The sequence below is a fragment of the Morone saxatilis genome, unplaced genomic scaffold (assembly GCF_004916995.1).
Source record: "Morone saxatilis isolate NCDOM2014 unplaced genomic scaffold, NCSU_SB_2.0 Contig21, whole genome shotgun sequence".
NCBI classification, from domain to species: domain Eukaryota; kingdom Metazoa; phylum Chordata; class Actinopteri; family Moronidae; genus Morone; species Morone saxatilis.
The window spans coordinates 1468205-1486649 of NW_023339774.1; the positions used below are offsets into that span (position 1 = coordinate 1468205).

The following is an 18445-nucleotide window of genomic DNA, read 5'->3' on the forward strand; positions in this document are numbered from 1 at the left end:
TGCATAATGTGATATCTAAGGGCTTGATATGTATAGTGACATACAGCTACATTTAAGGGTAACTTAGGCCACATTTTATATTGGCAATAGAAACACAAACCACTATATATAGAATACATACAACATACAACACGTAAATAAACTAAATAATCTGCATTAAAATGAATGGAAACAACAGATGGCTGTATTATACTATAATAAAAGAAAACAAAAAACAGATTAACTACACCTGTAAGACATTGATGTTGCGCCGGCCCGGATGTCATAGAACAGAACACACGCTTTCTGGATTGGCATCCAACACACTTTAGTCCATCCACTGTGTCCCTCTCGGGCTCTCATCGACAACAAATAAATACCATGTCACGAGAAACCCGTCAAAATTAATGATAGTATGAAAGACACTGCCCAACAAACATACACCCATCAGCGTTCATATGTATTTACCGACCACTCACCAGTCAGATCCCACCATCCGCACCTATACTCGCGTATCCAAGACAGGATTACTGTCAGAAAAGCCAGCAATACAGGTCCTCCTGATCAACCAATACATCTAGGATGAAAATGTCAGCATGAATGAACATAAGTAAACCTCACTTCAAGCCAGAAACAAAAGTTCCAGATTCAGACTACCCAAACCACTGCTGTTTTCTAGGACAAGTTGTGTTGTTTCAACGCAGCAGTTTTAAGCAGGCTTTCTGTAAGTTTTTGGTTTTATTTAGTTTAGTAAAGGTCCCAAAATGTCTGACAATCAGTGTCTGCCTATGCATCTGTCAATTTGTCCATTCCAGGTCCTGCAGGCACATTAACAATCAGTTTCCCTTTTACAATGTTGGCCCTTGCTCTGTCATTAGTTTCGAAGCCAGTGGCGCCTGTATGTTACACTAAGGCACAAAACACTTATTGTGGTGAACCGAATCAAACACACCTCTTGCACATGCCTGTGTCCAAGGTGTACTGGATGGAAGGCATCATTATATACCACAATATCATTTTTATGCATTAATTACTCTTTTTACTTTCAACACAATATTTACTGCATGCTCCAAACCTTCCTTCCATCAGATCTCCTACTGTGTGGCAACACTACAACGTTAAGCGTTACAAACAAAAGTCCACAAACGTCTACCAAATACGAACCAACCACAGAGTCCAACACAACGTCCAAAGTATAGCTAACATTACTGCAAAAGGTATTTGTGCAACTCATATTGGTGATACCTCGTGTTTAACTGCTAAGTTAGCTGCTTGTAAAGCACCGACAAATCTGTATCTAACAACTGCCTACTGGTGACGATTGACTGCGCTCTGCCATCTGCAGGTTAACTCCGACTATATATGCAGTTGTGGCGGTTTGCAGATTGCGCTAAACTTCAGTTGTTTTTTCACTCAACACACAAACACTTATCCTAAATATCATGACATGGATGTTATTTGGTTAATTGAAAAATTATTTTTTCACACCGTCAATGTCGCATTTTTGGGGTAATTATAATACAACACTCATGTCTTCATGGAATCATTTTTTAATTTTATACTGTTTTATTCGACGATACCGCGTCATGCGCACAGTTAAACACAAAATCTTATCATAATATATCTGTACTGTCAGCGAGTTATATCAGCTCTCTTTATTCACTGCAATACCTGATGACATGTGGGTGGAGCAGTGTGCCTCAGTACATAAAATATGACCTCAGCAACTATCCAAAGCCCACATGTTGCGGCTGAAGCTCCTGCTTATACTGGAACTCCTGCAAAGAGAACACACGAGAGGAAAGCATCGCTGGGTTTATTCACCATGGACAATATCTATATCTACTATATTTCCAAACTTATATGAAACAAATCTTGAAGCCAATCTTCAAGGTCTTCAACAAAGACAGTATCAGTGCAGCGCTGGGTGAGTGTGACACACCCTGTAACCACCTCCAGACAACGAGACTCACTGCACAGTTTTGGAGGCACATCCTGGCGTTGTCCGGGCGTCTCATCAGTGATGTTCCACAGAGCGCCATCCAGGGAACAACTCCATCCACCTGGTCACACTGAGGGGAACACACAACCTTCTTCACCAAAAAAGAATCCCCAAACTTTGATTGGAACAGTTCAGACAAACATATGTGAATGGTTATTGGACTTTTTGTTGCAAGTTTTGGCCTTTGTATGACAGCGTACGAGAGCCAGGAAACACAGGGGGAGGGAGGAGAGGTATAACACTTGTAGCAAGGTTTCCAGGCTGGGAGTCAACAGTGGACATATTTGCAATGTGCCCGTTATCCCATGGTTAGGCATTTTACAAGAAAAAAACTTCATAACAGGATCCGTCTGTTCAGATGTGAAATACATATTAAGTATTGTTACCCCCAATACCACGTGCCCCCCCAGTTTACAACTAGTCCAGGTTTTTATTTCTATGAACGCAATACAATTTCATGCTCAAAAGATCAAGGTGGGTAAAACCAAAGACTCACACATTCCTGTCCCCTGTAGCGTCTTCTGAATTAAATTCCAACCATCGTTAAATGTCAAAGGGAACCGACATGAGATACTTAAACAAAAACTTTAAAATACAGTGTATATTATCATCATACTATGTATACTATATATAATGAATACCCTAGCTATATTTTATATATACTATACTACTATACTACCATATATATCATACCCCCCTCATCAACTGCCCAACTCTAATCATCATCCATTCCTTCAAAATCACGAGAACTACAGCAAAACAACACAAAGTGTTGCAATACCCAACACACACAACGCACTGTGAATGGCATGAAAAGCTTAGACTCACTGGTTCCGCCAACTTTTCTTACTCGGGATCATTTTCATATTATACTTCCAGCAAATTTATTTCCTGGTGAGCTATTGTATCAGAGATTAGTTTCACTTATACTATTTTACGGCCGGCCCAGTTAGAAGTCTCATTCATATAAGACCTCTGCACATCTATTGAACCGAGGTTGTTACCACTCCCCTCTGGAAAGTTACCACAGTAGTATTAAAGGTCTTCTCCATCCTACTGCTCATATGACCACAGATCTTCTGCACATGCGGCCCATAGAACATGCACACCAGAGACTTCTGGTTTAGAAAAATGTTTTATAGCCGCTTCTTTCACAGTGTAACCTATGGTCTTTTTTCTGTCATTACACACTATGGTCACTATGTCAAACTGGCTTCAAAGTCCGGCACTCTTCCTGGCGGTTTGGTCACAGTCCACCAACTTTTCATTCCAGCATACAGCAAGTGGCTGATGGTCCTGAATCAAGCCCGGTAAGGTCAGTAATGGGTTGCCGTCAAGGTCTATCCCTGCTCCATTACTACTTACATTAATAAAAACAATAAATTATTTATCTTAATCAGTACTTTAACGTCTATTTTATGCAGATGATATCATTTTATATGCTCCCAGTTCTACTCCAACCCAGGCTCTGACTCACATTCAGTCTGCCTTTGATGCTGGCCTGATATCACTTCATCATAGACGTTTGAAATGCAGATAAGATCAAGCACATGGTATTCTCTCTTCTGTCTCCGACTATCCTGTCAAACTTTAACCTTTAAATCACTTTCACTGAGTCATAGGAATTTGTCTCGATAGTAGACTGTCACTCAGAATTCCTATTAATAATATTACCTGAAAACCAAAAAAGCACTTACTTTCTGTGTAAAACTAAAGGCTTTTTAGGAGCAACTTAAGATGTGACACTATATATGTTGTATATGTATAATAATATAATAATATAATATATATATATGTTGTCTTTTCAAAGTAGGTGAGGCCAGCACACAGCATATCCAAGTAGAGGAAAGGAGGAAGTTAACCGAGGCTTGCTCAACTGTTATTGGCAAAAAGGGGCGGGACTTAGGAAGGGTCAACTGAGTAGCCATAGCGTTTACATGAAACTAGGGAGTGGGGGGGCAGCCACTGTGGTGTAGCCTCAGCAGATACAATGTAAACATGAGCTCAGGTCAAGTCGCCGGGTATCTGCTCTTAATGGAGAGTGGGAGTTAAAGGCAGCTTTAAGGTTAGGTCAAGGCTAGAGAATGGTGTCACCTGTCAGAGGGCTCAGTAGATATATGACAGCAGAGTCTGACCCACTGCAGGGCCTATTCACAGGCAGGACAAATAATTTAACATTACCCTAATTTTTGCTTTTCTGAACAATATTTGTTGCTCAATGTGTTCTTGCATGCTGGTTGACTATGTTTCCCCACTCTTTCTTGAAAAAGAGACCTTGATATCAATGAGACTACCTGATTAAATTAAATTCATTCAGTATACTGCTCCTCTCCTCCCCTCTCTGGTAGGTATTTTATTCCTATAAATGTGGTGGGATAGTTATCAAAAATCTAGAATATACATATATATACAGAACTACAATTAATTTTCCCAACACAGAGACACAACTACAATACTGTCTACACACTGTGGAGCATGTTCACTCCGTGTTCATGTGGATTTCCTCTGGGTGCTCTGGTTTCCTGCCATCCCAAAAATAAGCTTGTTAGATATTAGGAATACTCCTGCCGTTGGCCTTGACCAAGTAACTGGCCTGAGAACTGGAGTGGATCCATGGGCTCTGCACTGTGGCAGCTCTTCCTTACAAGAGCGATGTTCTTTCAAAAGTAATGGTCAAATCTAACAACACAAATGACATCTGATCTCTTTAACCCCGAAAATCTAATTTCACAACAACAGAGGAAACAAGCTCATATAAATGTTACCTTGACAAAGCCCATCTTCCCCACAGCTTCCTTGTGATGGTTGTCCACCTGACAGACCAGAGCGTTGCAGAGGTGCACAGCAATTCTCTGGATGGACTCATCCTGCCTGGCCGGCTCAAGGATTTTCAGCAGCAGCTGGTTGACCCGACTGTACTGGAACTCCAGCTCCTCTGGAATACTGAAGTTGCACAGAGTCAAGCAGCAGTTCCTCTGGACCTGGTGAGAGGCAGAGAGGGGGATACAGGAAGGATTACGAGTCTGAAAACTTTACTAAAGTCTGAAGAGCAACATAATGTAGATCTAATAGACCATTTTCTCATTGAATCAATCAATTAATAGACTTACAGTGACCTCCTGGTACTGCTCCATTCCATTTAGCACCACCTGAATGACCTCTCTGCGCAACCGCACGCTCTGGTCACTGCGGTACTCTGTGTTGGTCAGGTAGAAGAGAGCAGCGCTGCCCGTCACCTGGACGCTCTTATCATATTTATGGCACTTCAATGCTGCTATGACAAGCTGAAAGGACAGTTTATAGCAGAGGTGTGAGAGAGAAAACAACATGCTGAATCACTGCACACGTTAGAAGTCACTGGTATCACCTCCTTTAACTTAAAGTCATCATACTTGCAAAGCTCGGAGCAGTTGGCTGCAGTGCTGTATCCTGGCGATGTCAAACAGCTGATTGATGGCTCTGTGGGCCAGCTCAGGGCGAAACTCTGTGTAAGCCTCAATGGCATTCAGGACCTGGTCTTCATTCTTGGATCCAGTCACCTGAAAAAGCCAGAAAGACAGATTTAACCAGTTTACAATGTACCTGGTAAGGAGAAACTGGTAACAACGGGTCCTTTCCCGCATCACATAAAGGGTGAATTGACCAATTTACTGAAAGGTGAAGGTATAAAGGCCCTTTTCTAGAATACTTAAAGCACCAGTGGTAAAGATTTAGTTGCATCTAGAGGTGTAGTTGCAGATTGCAACACCCTCGCAAATACAGTGGCCATGAAACAGTGGCTGGTTTGTCCATTGTGGGCTACTGTAGAAACATGGTAGGTCAACATGGGGGACTCCGTAAAAAAGGCGATGCTTGGCATTTGTGGATAAAAACAGCTCATTCTAAGGTAACGCAACAGTTCCTACATTCAGGTGATTATACACTAATGAAACCATACCTATAAATATTATAATTCATTCCTGACAGTAGATCCTCCTCAATGTTACACACTGGACCTTTAAATGTTTTCCAAACTTTAGAGACTTTGTACGAACCCTGTAATAAAATATTATCTAAATATTGGTATAATCGATTCCCTTTTTTCCCCATTTTCAACTAGTTTCATTTTCATTTCTCCAACTTACACCTGTGACAAGGTCATGTTCTAAATGAAGATAGAACCATGTCAATGAAAACAATGTCAATGCTGACTGGCAATCCATCTCATGGAGGAAGTAAACTGATAAGAATACTGAACATGACCACCGTAATCATTTTATCTTCTGACTGTCAGCAGCAACTCGCCAGACAATGAAAGGACTCTGTTGGCTTAGTTATAAAAATAACTATTATGATCCAGGCCAAAAACTGTATTGTGTGTCTAGCCTTTGGATAACGCAGTACCTTGTAAGCGGGGAATGTGCGTGCACATTGCAGAGGTGTGTCATATAACCCTAGAAACTGCAGGGGCCTCCTTCAGCTCCTGAAAGGATAGATCTGCTCCTTCATGGCTCCCGATGCTAAGAAGAGAAAAGAAAGAAAGAGAAGAAAGAAGAAAGAAGAAAGAAAGAAAGAAAGAAAGAAGGAAAGAAAAGAAAGCAAAGGGCCTTGTTCAGAAGGTTTCAGCTCAGAGTAAATATGAAAGTGCAAAAGCAATTTCAAAAACTCTGCAATTAGGCCTTTTTTTTAATATATCCAGTGTACACTCTGAGTTGCAAATGGTAATGGTATGGACTGTACTACAATGCAGCTGTACACTACATGCCACACTCCCACCCCATTCACGACACCAGTGGCCTGCATAACCACCTGCTCACCAGAACGGAAACTGATCATTCATACATACTCATATACCAATGCACAGCATTGGGAGCAATTTGGGGTTCAGCGTCTTGCTCAAGGACACTTCGGCATGCAGTGAGAGGAGCCGAGGATTGAACCAATAACCTTCCGATTAGTGGACGACCCAGTCTACCTCTGAGCCACAGCCACCCACCTTGGCCGACCCATAGCTTCTTCAAAGTGTGGAACCGTGCAGTTGTCCAGCATAACGTGACCCGAGATGTCCAGTGACACCAGGTTGACCAGACGCTGCACGATGGCCGTCAGGATCTTCCTGGTCATCTTAATCTTAGAGGTTCGCCTGCTCTCCCGTGAGATGTCAAGATGTCTGAAGAGTTTTATTGATGACAGTGACACATTTTTGATGATTAGTGGGCATATAAAGGGAACAACATACAGTAGGCATTGGGACATCAAAATGAATGGGAATTTACAAATGTTAGCAATACTGAAGGAAGGAAATATAATATTAGGGCAGACTTGAAGAATTCAAACCTACCTTTTAATCCACTATGATTCAGCTGATAATTCTCTGTAGGTTCATCACTACAAATGCATTGTTCACATTGTTTTCACAGTAATCTGCTACACTATTCAACAATACAACCTTTAATATTGTGATTGTTTTTATTGCAATGTGGTACAATGCTTTATTGGATGATAATGCAGTTCCTAATGTGATATTACGGTTGTTTCTGGTTAAACAAAAGGTCTATCTCTGTAGGGATCCTTTACATAATGTTGTCAGACCATAACAATCAGAGTCTGTCAGTGGCAAAAACAGCTACCGTTAGTGGACGCACTCTGACAGGTGCATTTGTTCCAAAGGATTAGCCAATGTTACATAGAAGCTACAACAATCTGTTTCTCGGCTATTGTATCATATACGTCAGGAAAAAAGGATTTTTCCAACCAACTCAGCAAAGACAGTTGAACAACTAACACTTTTGGTGAGTTTTATTTTGTTTCTCTCCAGTGTGAAGTGTGTTTTACACTTATCTGCTAGGTAAAATTACTGGTTTTGTCAATGGAGTCTGGTAGGGCATGGCATCCAATTGTTTTGGTCTGAGATCCTGGTGCTCTAGTGCGATATCTAGTGGCAAGTAAATTTCAGGTATATAACCTAACAGACGTGCTTTCTGGATTGGTCAAACATCATCTGAAACCCTCCATCCACACTTTCCACCATAGGAATTTGTAGCTATTTTTTTTTTGTTTACGTAACAGGGCATTTACTAAGACTACAGAACCTAATAAACAGATTTTTCATAAAGTGCTGTTAAGTAAGATCTGTTGTATGCATACATATTGCATGACACACAATTGTTAGTGGTGAAGCTTTTCTTCCATTTTAAAACCGCTAAATATTGGTGCTTTAGTAAATAACTCAATTTGTCCAAGCACCTGAAAAAAGGGACGCAAAATGTAAGTTAGGCCTCTTGGATTGGTCCATAAACAACTCTAAAACTTCGGTCCAGTGCATAATCTAATTTTAACTTGAATGATTTAGATGAAGCTACACAGAACTTAGGTTTGAATGCAGTTTTCCACCACTTGCAGCACATCAGTAAAATTACTATTAGCAAGTATAATGACAATTTATACATAAAAGCCTCCTCCCAACTTACCTGAGATTAACAATCTCCACCACTGTATTGACCAACTCCTCTGACAGGTCCACGTTGTAGAGAACAAGAGATGCCAGTCTATCTTTCCACTGTGTGAGAAAAGCTGTTCCCAGCAACTGTACATTAGATAGATCTAGTGAGGTGAGTGACTTCAGGGGTTTGAGCAGGCTCTCAGCATCCACCTCGTCAGGCAGGCCACCCAAGTTGAGCAACCTGAGGCGGTTGAACCCCTGGAAGTTAAAGTCAGTCTCTAGCATTTGCCTAGAAGCAGGGCTCTCCTCCTCCTCGTCCTCGGTATCCTCGTTGCATGCGAGCGGGGCGCCACCCTTCCGGTAGAAGATGTGGTTGCAGCCAAAGAGACAAAGAGACACCAGGGTCTCACGAAAGCAGGTCAGTGTTTTCAAGCTGCGGGATGACAGACTGTTGCAGTAGGTGAGGTGGAGCTCAATCAAGTCCTGGCAGAACACACAAAGAATTTATTGAAGGATCATGAATGACTGGATTTTCCTTTATAAATTCCTCCACTAAATCAACTATAAGGACAGAGGCCACAGGTTAACTTACAATACAAGACGAGTATCACATTACATTCTTCTTTAGTGAAGGATGGTGAATTAGTAGATTTATCTGTGCCATATATATGTGCCATATATATGTGCCATATATATATATATGCCATAGGCCATATACATTTTTTACAGAAACTTCCAAATGCAGCACTATTATGTAAAAGAGGTGAAGGGACAGAGTAAGGAAAAACCGTCTGATGTTACACAGATTTTTATTAAAGCATATAACTCAGAACCCACCAGACGGATTTTGAACCTGTATCTAAGTATGTTGACTACATCTACATGCACAAAATGCGGTTTTTGCCCTCCAAAAAAAAGACGATATTCATACTAAGCTGTTTACATGGAAGTTAAATGAATATTCCACTAATATTCCCGTTTACAAGCAGCTTACTCCTATTGACTGAACTGTTAATGACATACTGTACAAGGAATTTATCCCCTTTAAAAAAAAAAAAAAACATCATTAAAAGAGGATTTTTTTCAAAGTTTGCCACCGGGGGCGGACTTGTTTGACCGTGTGAACACAACCTCCCACTTTCATTTGTTTAACCTCCTTCTTAAAAAAAGGTCGGTGTTGCGATATTTGCACATATCCAAAAACCTGTAGATATCCAAGTCTTTCATGATGTTTAACAATTTCTTCTTTCCGACCAGAAATGTGGGCTTTTTTTCCCCCACAGAGCTGGTTGTAACAGGCAAAGACACATATTCCAAATGTGCTGTATACATGTCCAAAGAATGCCTCTAAAACCTGAATAATATTGGTGTATCCCACGTCTTGATCTGAAAATGCTCCATTCTGAACACTTCCAGAACACCCCTTAAAATATGGAATAGTGTCCTATTTGGAATAGTAGTGGAAAGTTACCCCCAAATTCCACCGGGCACAGCCATGCTGTGTTCCGCCTTTGCCGCTGATTTCGTCAATGAAAACATAACCTTCTTGGGAGGAAATAAGACGGTATGGGTCACAAACTGCATACATGATCCATCATCCCAGTGTTGAACAGTGCCAACCTAGCAAACTGGCAGAAAGCAGCACAATTCCAGATTTGCGATGTTTGGAGTTGAAGGACATTTGACTGGACCAACATCACACAGTGCAGTCTCTTGTGATATAAGAGACTGTACTGCAATGTAATACTATATGAATTATTTGTTCCATCCCCACACTTACAGGATAAGTAGCCTGCATAGTACATCAGTGGTCTCTTTCTTACAAGACCTACCATTATTCATCAAAAGTATAACCACATACCTAAAGTAACCAACACATACTTGAGAACAAAAAATACTCTATGTGTACTACCTATTTACATCTTCTTTTGTATTTTTGCCTTTTTTTAACCAATCTGGGTTCACTGGTCATTACAGCTGCCAACTCCGTCTGCTCTTTTTGTCTGGTGATGGTTTGGAAAAGAGGAGAAAGTGTAAAAAGCCCACCAAAGAAATCACAAGTGCTGCAACAAGGACATGATCCCTAACTGGCTTCCCACCCACCAACACTGCTAACTGCTTTTTTTCCTTGCGTCCCAATCAACTTTAGTAAGTGTTTTAGTCTGCCTGCCTCCAGTATCTTACTGGATGTTTTTTTTTGAAGAATCAGAATCAGGTTTATTGCCATGTAGGAAGGAATTTGCTTTGACACATTGGTGGATGAGGAACACAATCAAGTGTAGGAAAATATAAATAAAGATTGTAGACATATTTCTTTGTATGTCACATATTATGTCTGTCTACCATTAGATGTTCCATGATTCTGAGAACTAAATATTCATACTGTACTTTAAAACAAAACTGCCACATTACATAGTAAAATAATTTATTTTAGAAAACTGAAAACAAGGAATATGTGACACATTATAAACATTCTTCAGTTACCAAACATTGGTATGTTCCACCTAAAACAAGGTCATATAATGAGAGTACTATATCAAGATATCACTGCATTTATTTGCATTTAATCTTTCAGTGGTTTTCAGTGGGACAGTGAGGATTGAAGTGCAATACCATTAACTACAGTTTCTTGATTGTCACTTGACACAATTTCTTTGAGTGGTAATTACTGGTAACAGAAAACCAAACAGCCACTCCCCCCAGTTCTAACGTCCTGACAGTACTGGTGCAAGAAGAACCCTACATTACTATGAGGGGAGGTGTCAGGTATCCAGCTAATACTTCACAAGTGTTTGTCCAAACAGTACTAACTGCTAAATAAAGGTTAGCAACTCAGGAAGGAACTCAAAGGTCTGTTTTGTGGACATGGAGCTTAAAATGATATTTGGTAGAACATTTGAGCACTTGCAACAAGAACATCCAGAAGATCTTCTTTGAAGAGCCTCCTTTCTGAGGTTTGGATATTAAAAACTGTAAATAAAGTAAATAACTGTAAAATTACTAATTTAAAGGTATAATCTGAAATTGCCACACTGTTACACTTTTCTTTTCAGATGCATGTTTAAGTAACAGAACGCAAAACTGATCTGATCTGATGTATGTTTCAAATATGGTTGCAACTACCTAAAAAAGTAAACTAGTAGATTAATATTCACATTTTGGAAAATACATGTATTTGCTAACCAGGAGTTTGATTAGTTGTATCAATAATAATTCAGGAGAGAAAGTGATCACAGATAAGGATGGGACGATATGCAATATTATCGCATATTGTGATAAAAAACCCTATAAATATATCGTGGTCAATTTCCATTATCATGATAGTCTCACATGGCTTGACCTGAAACAGCTGTCTACCTCTCCAGCATACACTAAATCCCATTGTATCCCCAACCAAAAAGAGTTAAACTGGATGTGTGGAAATAGTAAAGATTCCAAAGTGAAGATACAGGGAGATGAGGTTCATATGCTGGTGATGCAATAAATATTTCTTTCTTAACAAAATGTAGTGATTTTTAAAGTATGAACTTTATTTTCATGATTATCATGATTATATCGTGTATTGCAATTATTTTGGCCAAGATTATCATGACATGAACTTTTTATATTGTCCCATGCCTATCCAAGCCCTGTTTAGCCTAGCAAAACAACCATAACAGGTTAGTAAATCCCATGAATCAGGATGTGAACTACAGGGGAGCCTGACTGAATTGTCTATTGACTTGAACTTCCCTCGGGATAAATAAAGTATCTATCTATCTATCGATCTATCTATCTATCTATGCAGTTTCTGTGGCTGACTTCCTGCCAGTGCGATCTGCTGCTCTGTGCTGCTTGACGTAATGGGTCGCAGCTTCCGTCAAAAATAAAAGAGCCACGTACTCTACAGGGAGCAGAGCGAAGGGGCACTTCTGGGACATGCCGCAGCGCTTCAGGTGGAATTTAGAGCGTAGGCAACGGCGGTGGAGCCGGAACTAGTCGCAGCTGTGTCTGGTGGAATTTGGGGGTAAGGTTATTGTACCAACGGTTGGGTTTCAAACAATGTGTAGGCGATCTGAAGTATAGATATGAATGAAGGACTAAAACACAGTTAAAATGTTCCCGATTATTTTTAAGATATTTGGTCATTTTAATCAATTTACACGTGTTTCCATGACTGGAAAACTAGTTTCAAAATTTCTGTTTTTTTAGGACGCATGCAGTTTCACGAAACTGTACAAGAACAAACTGGAGACTGAGGGCTTTCGGATGATGTATGGCTTTCCTAGATATATCAACAATAAGGGGGTTTTGGGCAATTTCCAGAACAGAAGTGTTGCCATCCAATCGGTGAAAAATTCAATTCTTACAGAAATCTCTAAATGTCAAAGATGTTTGATACCAAAACACAGCCTATTTTTTCTATGGTGTTCCTCAAGTCTTTGGCACCTTAATGTGCCTTAAAATTTGGGAAGGATTTTTCACCATTTTGATACATTTTTCAAGAGCCCAAAAATGGGTGCAACAACTTGGAAACTGCCAGCAAACACCTTAACCATAATGCTCTAAGCCCTTTTACATATTATATATTATATATTTTATTTTAACATGTGCCCCAACAAAATGTGTTTATACAATTCATTATGAACAAATTGACACACAGGCAATCTGAACTCAAATTAATCTTCAGGTTCACTGCTTTAAGACAGACAGACATATGGAACTGCTATCTCCTACTAAAGATCCCTGTCCCCCCCTAAAAGAGACAAAAATGGGTCTATAGTAGGGACCACTGCGAAACCTGTAAGGAGGATACAGCAAAACTGAAGCAGGGAGTTTGGAAAGTAGTTTTCCCAAAACTAAAAAAATAAGAGTGTAATGAGGGTGTAAAAAGCAGTAAAAGTAAAAGTTTAATTTTGCTTTAAAAAAGTGCTTTTAACATTTAGGTTTTCAAGTGGAGATGTTCCACAGGGATTGTTATCTTAAGACAACATCAGCTTATTTTGAAAAACTAGTCTTTGACTAAGATGCAGCATCCCACCTGTTTTCTAATGGCCTCCAGATCTCTGTCACGCACAAAGTCTTCTCTCAGCTGTACCCTGGTCAGTCTGGTGCTTCGAGGGTCTGAGAACAGTTGGAAGAAGCTCTCCTCCGGTTCAAAGTTACTGTCTGTGTGGACCAACTCCATATATCTGTTAAAACAAAAAAAAAGGAATCAAAAGCCCTTTTGCAAACACAGAATCTGTAATATTGCATCAAACATGGCACATTTCGACAGACTGATAATTCAGAAATCAGTGTATCCTGTTACGTACGTGTTGACCAGCTTGTCGCAGATTTCGCTTGGAAGGAAGATGTCTGAACGCAGGCAGAGCTTGTTCCTGAACCCCTGGTAGCACATGGTCTTCCTGAGGTTCCTCAGGCAGAAGACGGTTGCCAGAGTCATGAGGCTGTCGGGGTTGTCTCCTGCTTTGGCTGCCATGTTAGCCTCTTCTTCTCCGGGCTCAGATCAAAGACAGCGAGGTGCAGGGGACCTTGGAGGAGTGTGTGGAACAAAGTAAAGGGTTAGGAACCATTACTCAACACAGGGGGCTGCTTCTGGTGGGAAACGGCAAACTAGGTAATACTGACTCTTTCAATGTGAAGATTAAAAAATAAATGTGTATACAAATACAGCACATGTAGGGTCACTATAGTTATACCAATAAGCAAATATCTGCCTCATTTATCCACTATCGTTCTACTACCATTAATGTTTTAGATAAGATGAGATAAGATAAGATGCATAGACTTTATTGGTCCCACACTGGGGAAATTTACGTTACAGCAGCTCCAGATACAACACACTAGAGAAGAAAATACACTTTAAATAAAAAACAGAATCGAAAAATACAAGAAATAATGACAATAGAAAAAATAGAGTTACATGTATACTATATACAACTTTTTATATACAGATGTGATTGATATGGAACATTGTAAAGGTCACAGCAGGAGGTTGTGCCATGGTGTAAACAAATATCTGTTTCTAATGTAAAATGTTGTGTGTGGTGCCCTTAAATATATTAACAGAGATAACAATTAAAGTAATGACATTCAATCCAAAATAACATCAGACTTATCTCCTGCAAGCTCTCACTGTATTACTAAATCAACAGGCACATTACTGTCAAAGCGCCTTGCTACCATAATAAACTGAGACCTTTGCCTAGGGCTGGCTACTGTTAGCAACTAATGTTGCCTACTTTGTTACAACTTGTTTCAACATTAATAACAAACTGATCTTATTTATATTAATATGAAAGGCCCATGTTAATAAGCTGAAGCTAGTAGGCTAGCTTGCCGTGTCTTTTTGGCTGGTATTACTAGTTTGTTAGTTAACCACACAGAGCAATGACTCCTGAGGGAGTAGCAGCACACTGTTACTAAGATGGCTAGCTAGCTGCTGAGCTGCACTGAATAATAGTATACTTTACCAACACTGACGCTAGATAGCTACGGACAAACAGAAAACAACTGTTAGCTAACTCACTCGCAAAAAACAAAAATACCAAAGAGCAACACCTGTTATTCTGAGTAAAGCCTTAACTTGCCGATACGGTGTCATTCCAGCGTCTAAATTAGCTTGTGGCTAACGATGGCTTTCCCAGCTATGGTGTTAGGTAAGTTAGCCAGTGGGGCTAGCGCTAGCTAACAGCTGTGTGTGGAGATGCGGGCTACGAGCAGCGGTCAGCGGTGTGTGAGTGACCGGCTCAGCGGACAGGGCTCTACCTTAGCTCTCGCCAAGGCTGTGTGTCTCGATGAGGGCGAGAAATGGAGTTATTATCACCAGTCTTCACTCATCTGCCTTTCGTTGTTGTCGGATGTCAACAAACAGGCTCCACCTCATGCTCCACCTCCCAGTACTTCTATTACACCTCCTCCTTTTCCCATCTCTTCATCTCTTCATCTCTTCCTCCTGTTCTTCCTCTTCCTCCACTACTTATGGAAGCCCATTTCCGCCAATGTGACAAAAAAGATTAAGTCAATATAACAAGAAGCTTTCTCAAAATATTGATTTTGAGATTCTACGTCAATATTCTGAGATAGTTACACAACTGTCCACTCACTTTTGTAAATAGTTTTGCTACAATAATGGCTCCATAAATAAGGCAATAGCTTGGTCTCAGCAACTATTAACAATGGCCGTTTCTTAATAATGTTAGACTGAAATGTATGTAACAGGGTAACAAAGTTAATTCTTTTTAGTTTGTTTCAAGGTAATACTGTACAAATTGTTTGATGCTGCAACACTTAGTAGTTACTGTGTAATACCCATGAGTCAACGCTTTCTATGTATTGTAACATAAGATGCAACTTACACTTCCTATTTAATAGTTGTTTTATTTTGCATTAATTCACAATAAATTAAACTGATGCAAACTGCAATGTAACAGTGAATTTATTATTTAGAATTGTAACATGAAAATAATGAAACAAAAAAATGAAAAGTGAACTAAGGAACAACTGAGCTGAGAAATAGTCTTTACACAGGAAACAGCAGCAGAGTGTGTTTTTGAACCAATCAAAGAAGCCCTGGAGTCCACCCTCGGTCTTCATTTTGGCCTCATCCTGGCTGATGGTCAGCTCATCCCGCTCTGCACTGATGACAGGAGCTTCATTAGGTGCAGAGAGACGAGCTGTTGGAGATGAAACCACAGCAGAGTCTGGTCCTCTGGTAGGCTCTTTACAATTATCCTCACTGTCCAAGACTGAAGCAGGAGGGCCCAGGGGAGGTGGAGGACATAGCACCACAGCACAGTCTGGTCCTGGGCTGCATGCTGGCTGCTGCACTGTTTTAACCTGGCTGATTGCTGAACCCTCCTGGACAGCAGTGATGGCAGGAGGTTCAGCACTGGTGGTCAGAGACTCTTTCTCTGATTGCTTCAGTGTCTTCCTCTAGACCAGGCTCCTCTGCACCATCAGCAACCCCAGGAGAGATTGGTTCTGGACTGTGTTCTGGCTGTTCCTCTGTTTTCTCCAGGCGGTTGTTTGCAGGAGGTCCAGCAATGTTGTTCAGAGGAGCTGGTGGAGGAGAAAAGACAGCAGAGACTTTTTTGAAACTTGAGGAGGGACTGAGTAGAGAGCTGAGAGCTGAGCAGCCTTCTGGCTTCAAATGTCCCTCATCTTCATGCTGTTGTTCACTTCCCACACCTGCAACAAGGAGTGAGATCTGAAGAGTAGACCTGACATATTTACAGAATAAATCAACAGCTGACTCCGAACTACCGTCAAGACTTTTCCGGATTGTGGTCTTACCAGCTTGAGAAGAAGCCTGGCCTCAGGATCCTCAAGTCGTCCAGTTCAAAGCCCCAGAGCCTTCAAACTGAAAGAAAACACAAGTTTTATTTTCACTGTTCCTCTTTTCCTCATTACAGACATGGTGTGGCATGTGTGTGTCGGTAACTCACTGCACTCTCCTCCACCAGCAGATCACTCATATCTTCACCTCAGATGGGAGCTGGTTCGGTTCTTCTACTGAAGACTTAAAAGTTCAGACTCCAGTGCAATTTAAACAACATACAAGGGATCACATGTATTTATCAGTCCCTCCATGAAGTTGCACTGTTGTAATTGCAACAATTAACGCAAATGCAACCAATCCCCCATGAATTCTTCAGACCTTGCAACATTTCCAAAATGTTCACCAATCATAGAAGTCCCACCAACAAAACACCCAGCCATATATCACCCAACTACTAGCAATTTATTCTCACAGCAATATTCTGCCTTCAGTTCTAAATGAAATATACCAAAGAAAAAGCAAACAAAACACCTTCTCGCTTTCTAACACAATTTTATAGCAAAAAAGCCTTGAATAGAAAAAGCTGTCATGAAATCAGACATTTCAGGCCACATCAATCCAAAAAAAGCTCATGAAATCCTGGTGGAGCTGCTTTATGTTCAAGTACAAGACACAATTCATAAGACTTGACCTGCTATTTTACTTAGACATGAAAGCTATAGTAGGTCTTACCTGAGACCTATAGGAGCCCATGTGCCAGCAGATCTGCAGAGATGGGCGTGTCAAACAACACCTGTAAAGGCAGTAAGACAATATTCTTCATTAGTTTGTTATTCAGAGGTTTAACTCCATCTGAAAATGTTTACAGTCTAACTCCAGTAATAAAATACCTCTCACGTACCCTGATGGATCTGTAGATGCCTCTACTTCCTTCTATGAACTCATTAAAACCCAGGATTCCTGTACCATAACCTTAAAATTGTGGTCAATTTACATGTGCTGTATTTGTGACCTGTGTGTGTATATGATGATTAGCGTTCTCTCTGTTCAGGGGCTGAGCCAGAGGGGTAATTGAGACAAAAAGGTAGTTGATTGTTGAGTCTCATTCCCATGTCACCAAATATATCCAGCTGGGAATGAGACTCAACAATCAGCTATTTTCAAGCCACCAGCACAAAGCATCTTTCCATATTTCTCGGCTCTGATTGGTTGTTTTTGTTCAGGCCCGGTGGATTCTTGAAAATACCATTAGGAGCACTAGAGCCACCAGAGGAACCTGATGTTTTCACAGATTATCTGTCTCGTGTACTATTGTCAGGATATGGTGAAAGTTTCAGACGATATGGCAAAAAGTTAAAATTACCTACTGCAGCTTTAATCACCTAATTGTTTCTAATGTCATTATGTGTACAGTGCAAAAAGTAGAGTTGCGGCAGAATCAGAAATTTGCTAAATATGCACAACCTCAGATGCAAAGCAGAGCACACATGCACAGTAACTCACTCATATATTCCTTTATCTAATCTTTTTTCCATATAATTAGTAATACACAGTGTACAAACTACACAATGGCTTTTGGGGGAGCTCACTTTTTCTTACAGGGTGGATGCTTGACTCACCAGATGATGACTACAAAACAGAAATTGATAATGACGATTCATTGTGCTATTGAGTGGGACTAAGAGAGTTTTTTTCTGATCTTTGAGTTACAATGAGTTAAATTTATTTTATTATATTTTAAATTTAAATTTTGTTTAATTATGTTTATGTAAATTATGTT

The 18445-nt window shown here is 40.3% G+C and overlaps 1 protein-coding gene across 1 annotated transcript; it reads right to left on the reverse strand.

The window, feature by feature from the left end:
• Positions 1–4378: 4378 nt before the first annotated feature.
• Positions 4379–15349, reverse strand: zer1 (zyg-11 related, cell cycle regulator). Its single transcript, XM_035668246.1, has 9 exons — positions 15153–15349; positions 13697–13915; positions 13423–13573; positions 8431–8885; positions 6936–7130; positions 6365–6434; positions 5374–5520; positions 5092–5265; positions 4379–4962 (listed from the first exon to the last, which is right to left on the reverse strand). Exons 2-9 carry the CDS (start codon positions 13861–13863, stop codon positions 4732–4734), a joined length of 1590 nt encoding a protein of 529 aa, XP_035524139.1. The 5' UTR covers positions 13864–13915; positions 15153–15349; the 3' UTR covers positions 4379–4731.
• Between the last annotated feature and the right edge of the window lie 3096 nt (positions 15350–18445).

What these genes read in the sequence shown, in the direction of transcription:
- zer1 (XM_035668246.1), bottom strand. Translation starts at nt 13,863, where the DNA reads ATGGCAGCCAAAGCAGGAGACAACCCCGACAGCCTCATGACTCTGGCA. An exon ending in GTGGAGATTGTTAATCTCAG is followed by an intron (nt 7,131 to 8,430) that starts GTAAGTTGGGAG and finishes AAAACTCTTCAG; the next exon opens with ACATCTTGACATCTCACGGG. An exon ending in AACTGCTCCGAGCTTTGCAA is followed by an intron (nt 5,266 to 5,373) that starts GTATGATGACTT and finishes CTGTCCTTTCAG; the next exon opens with CTTGTCATAGCAGCATTGAA.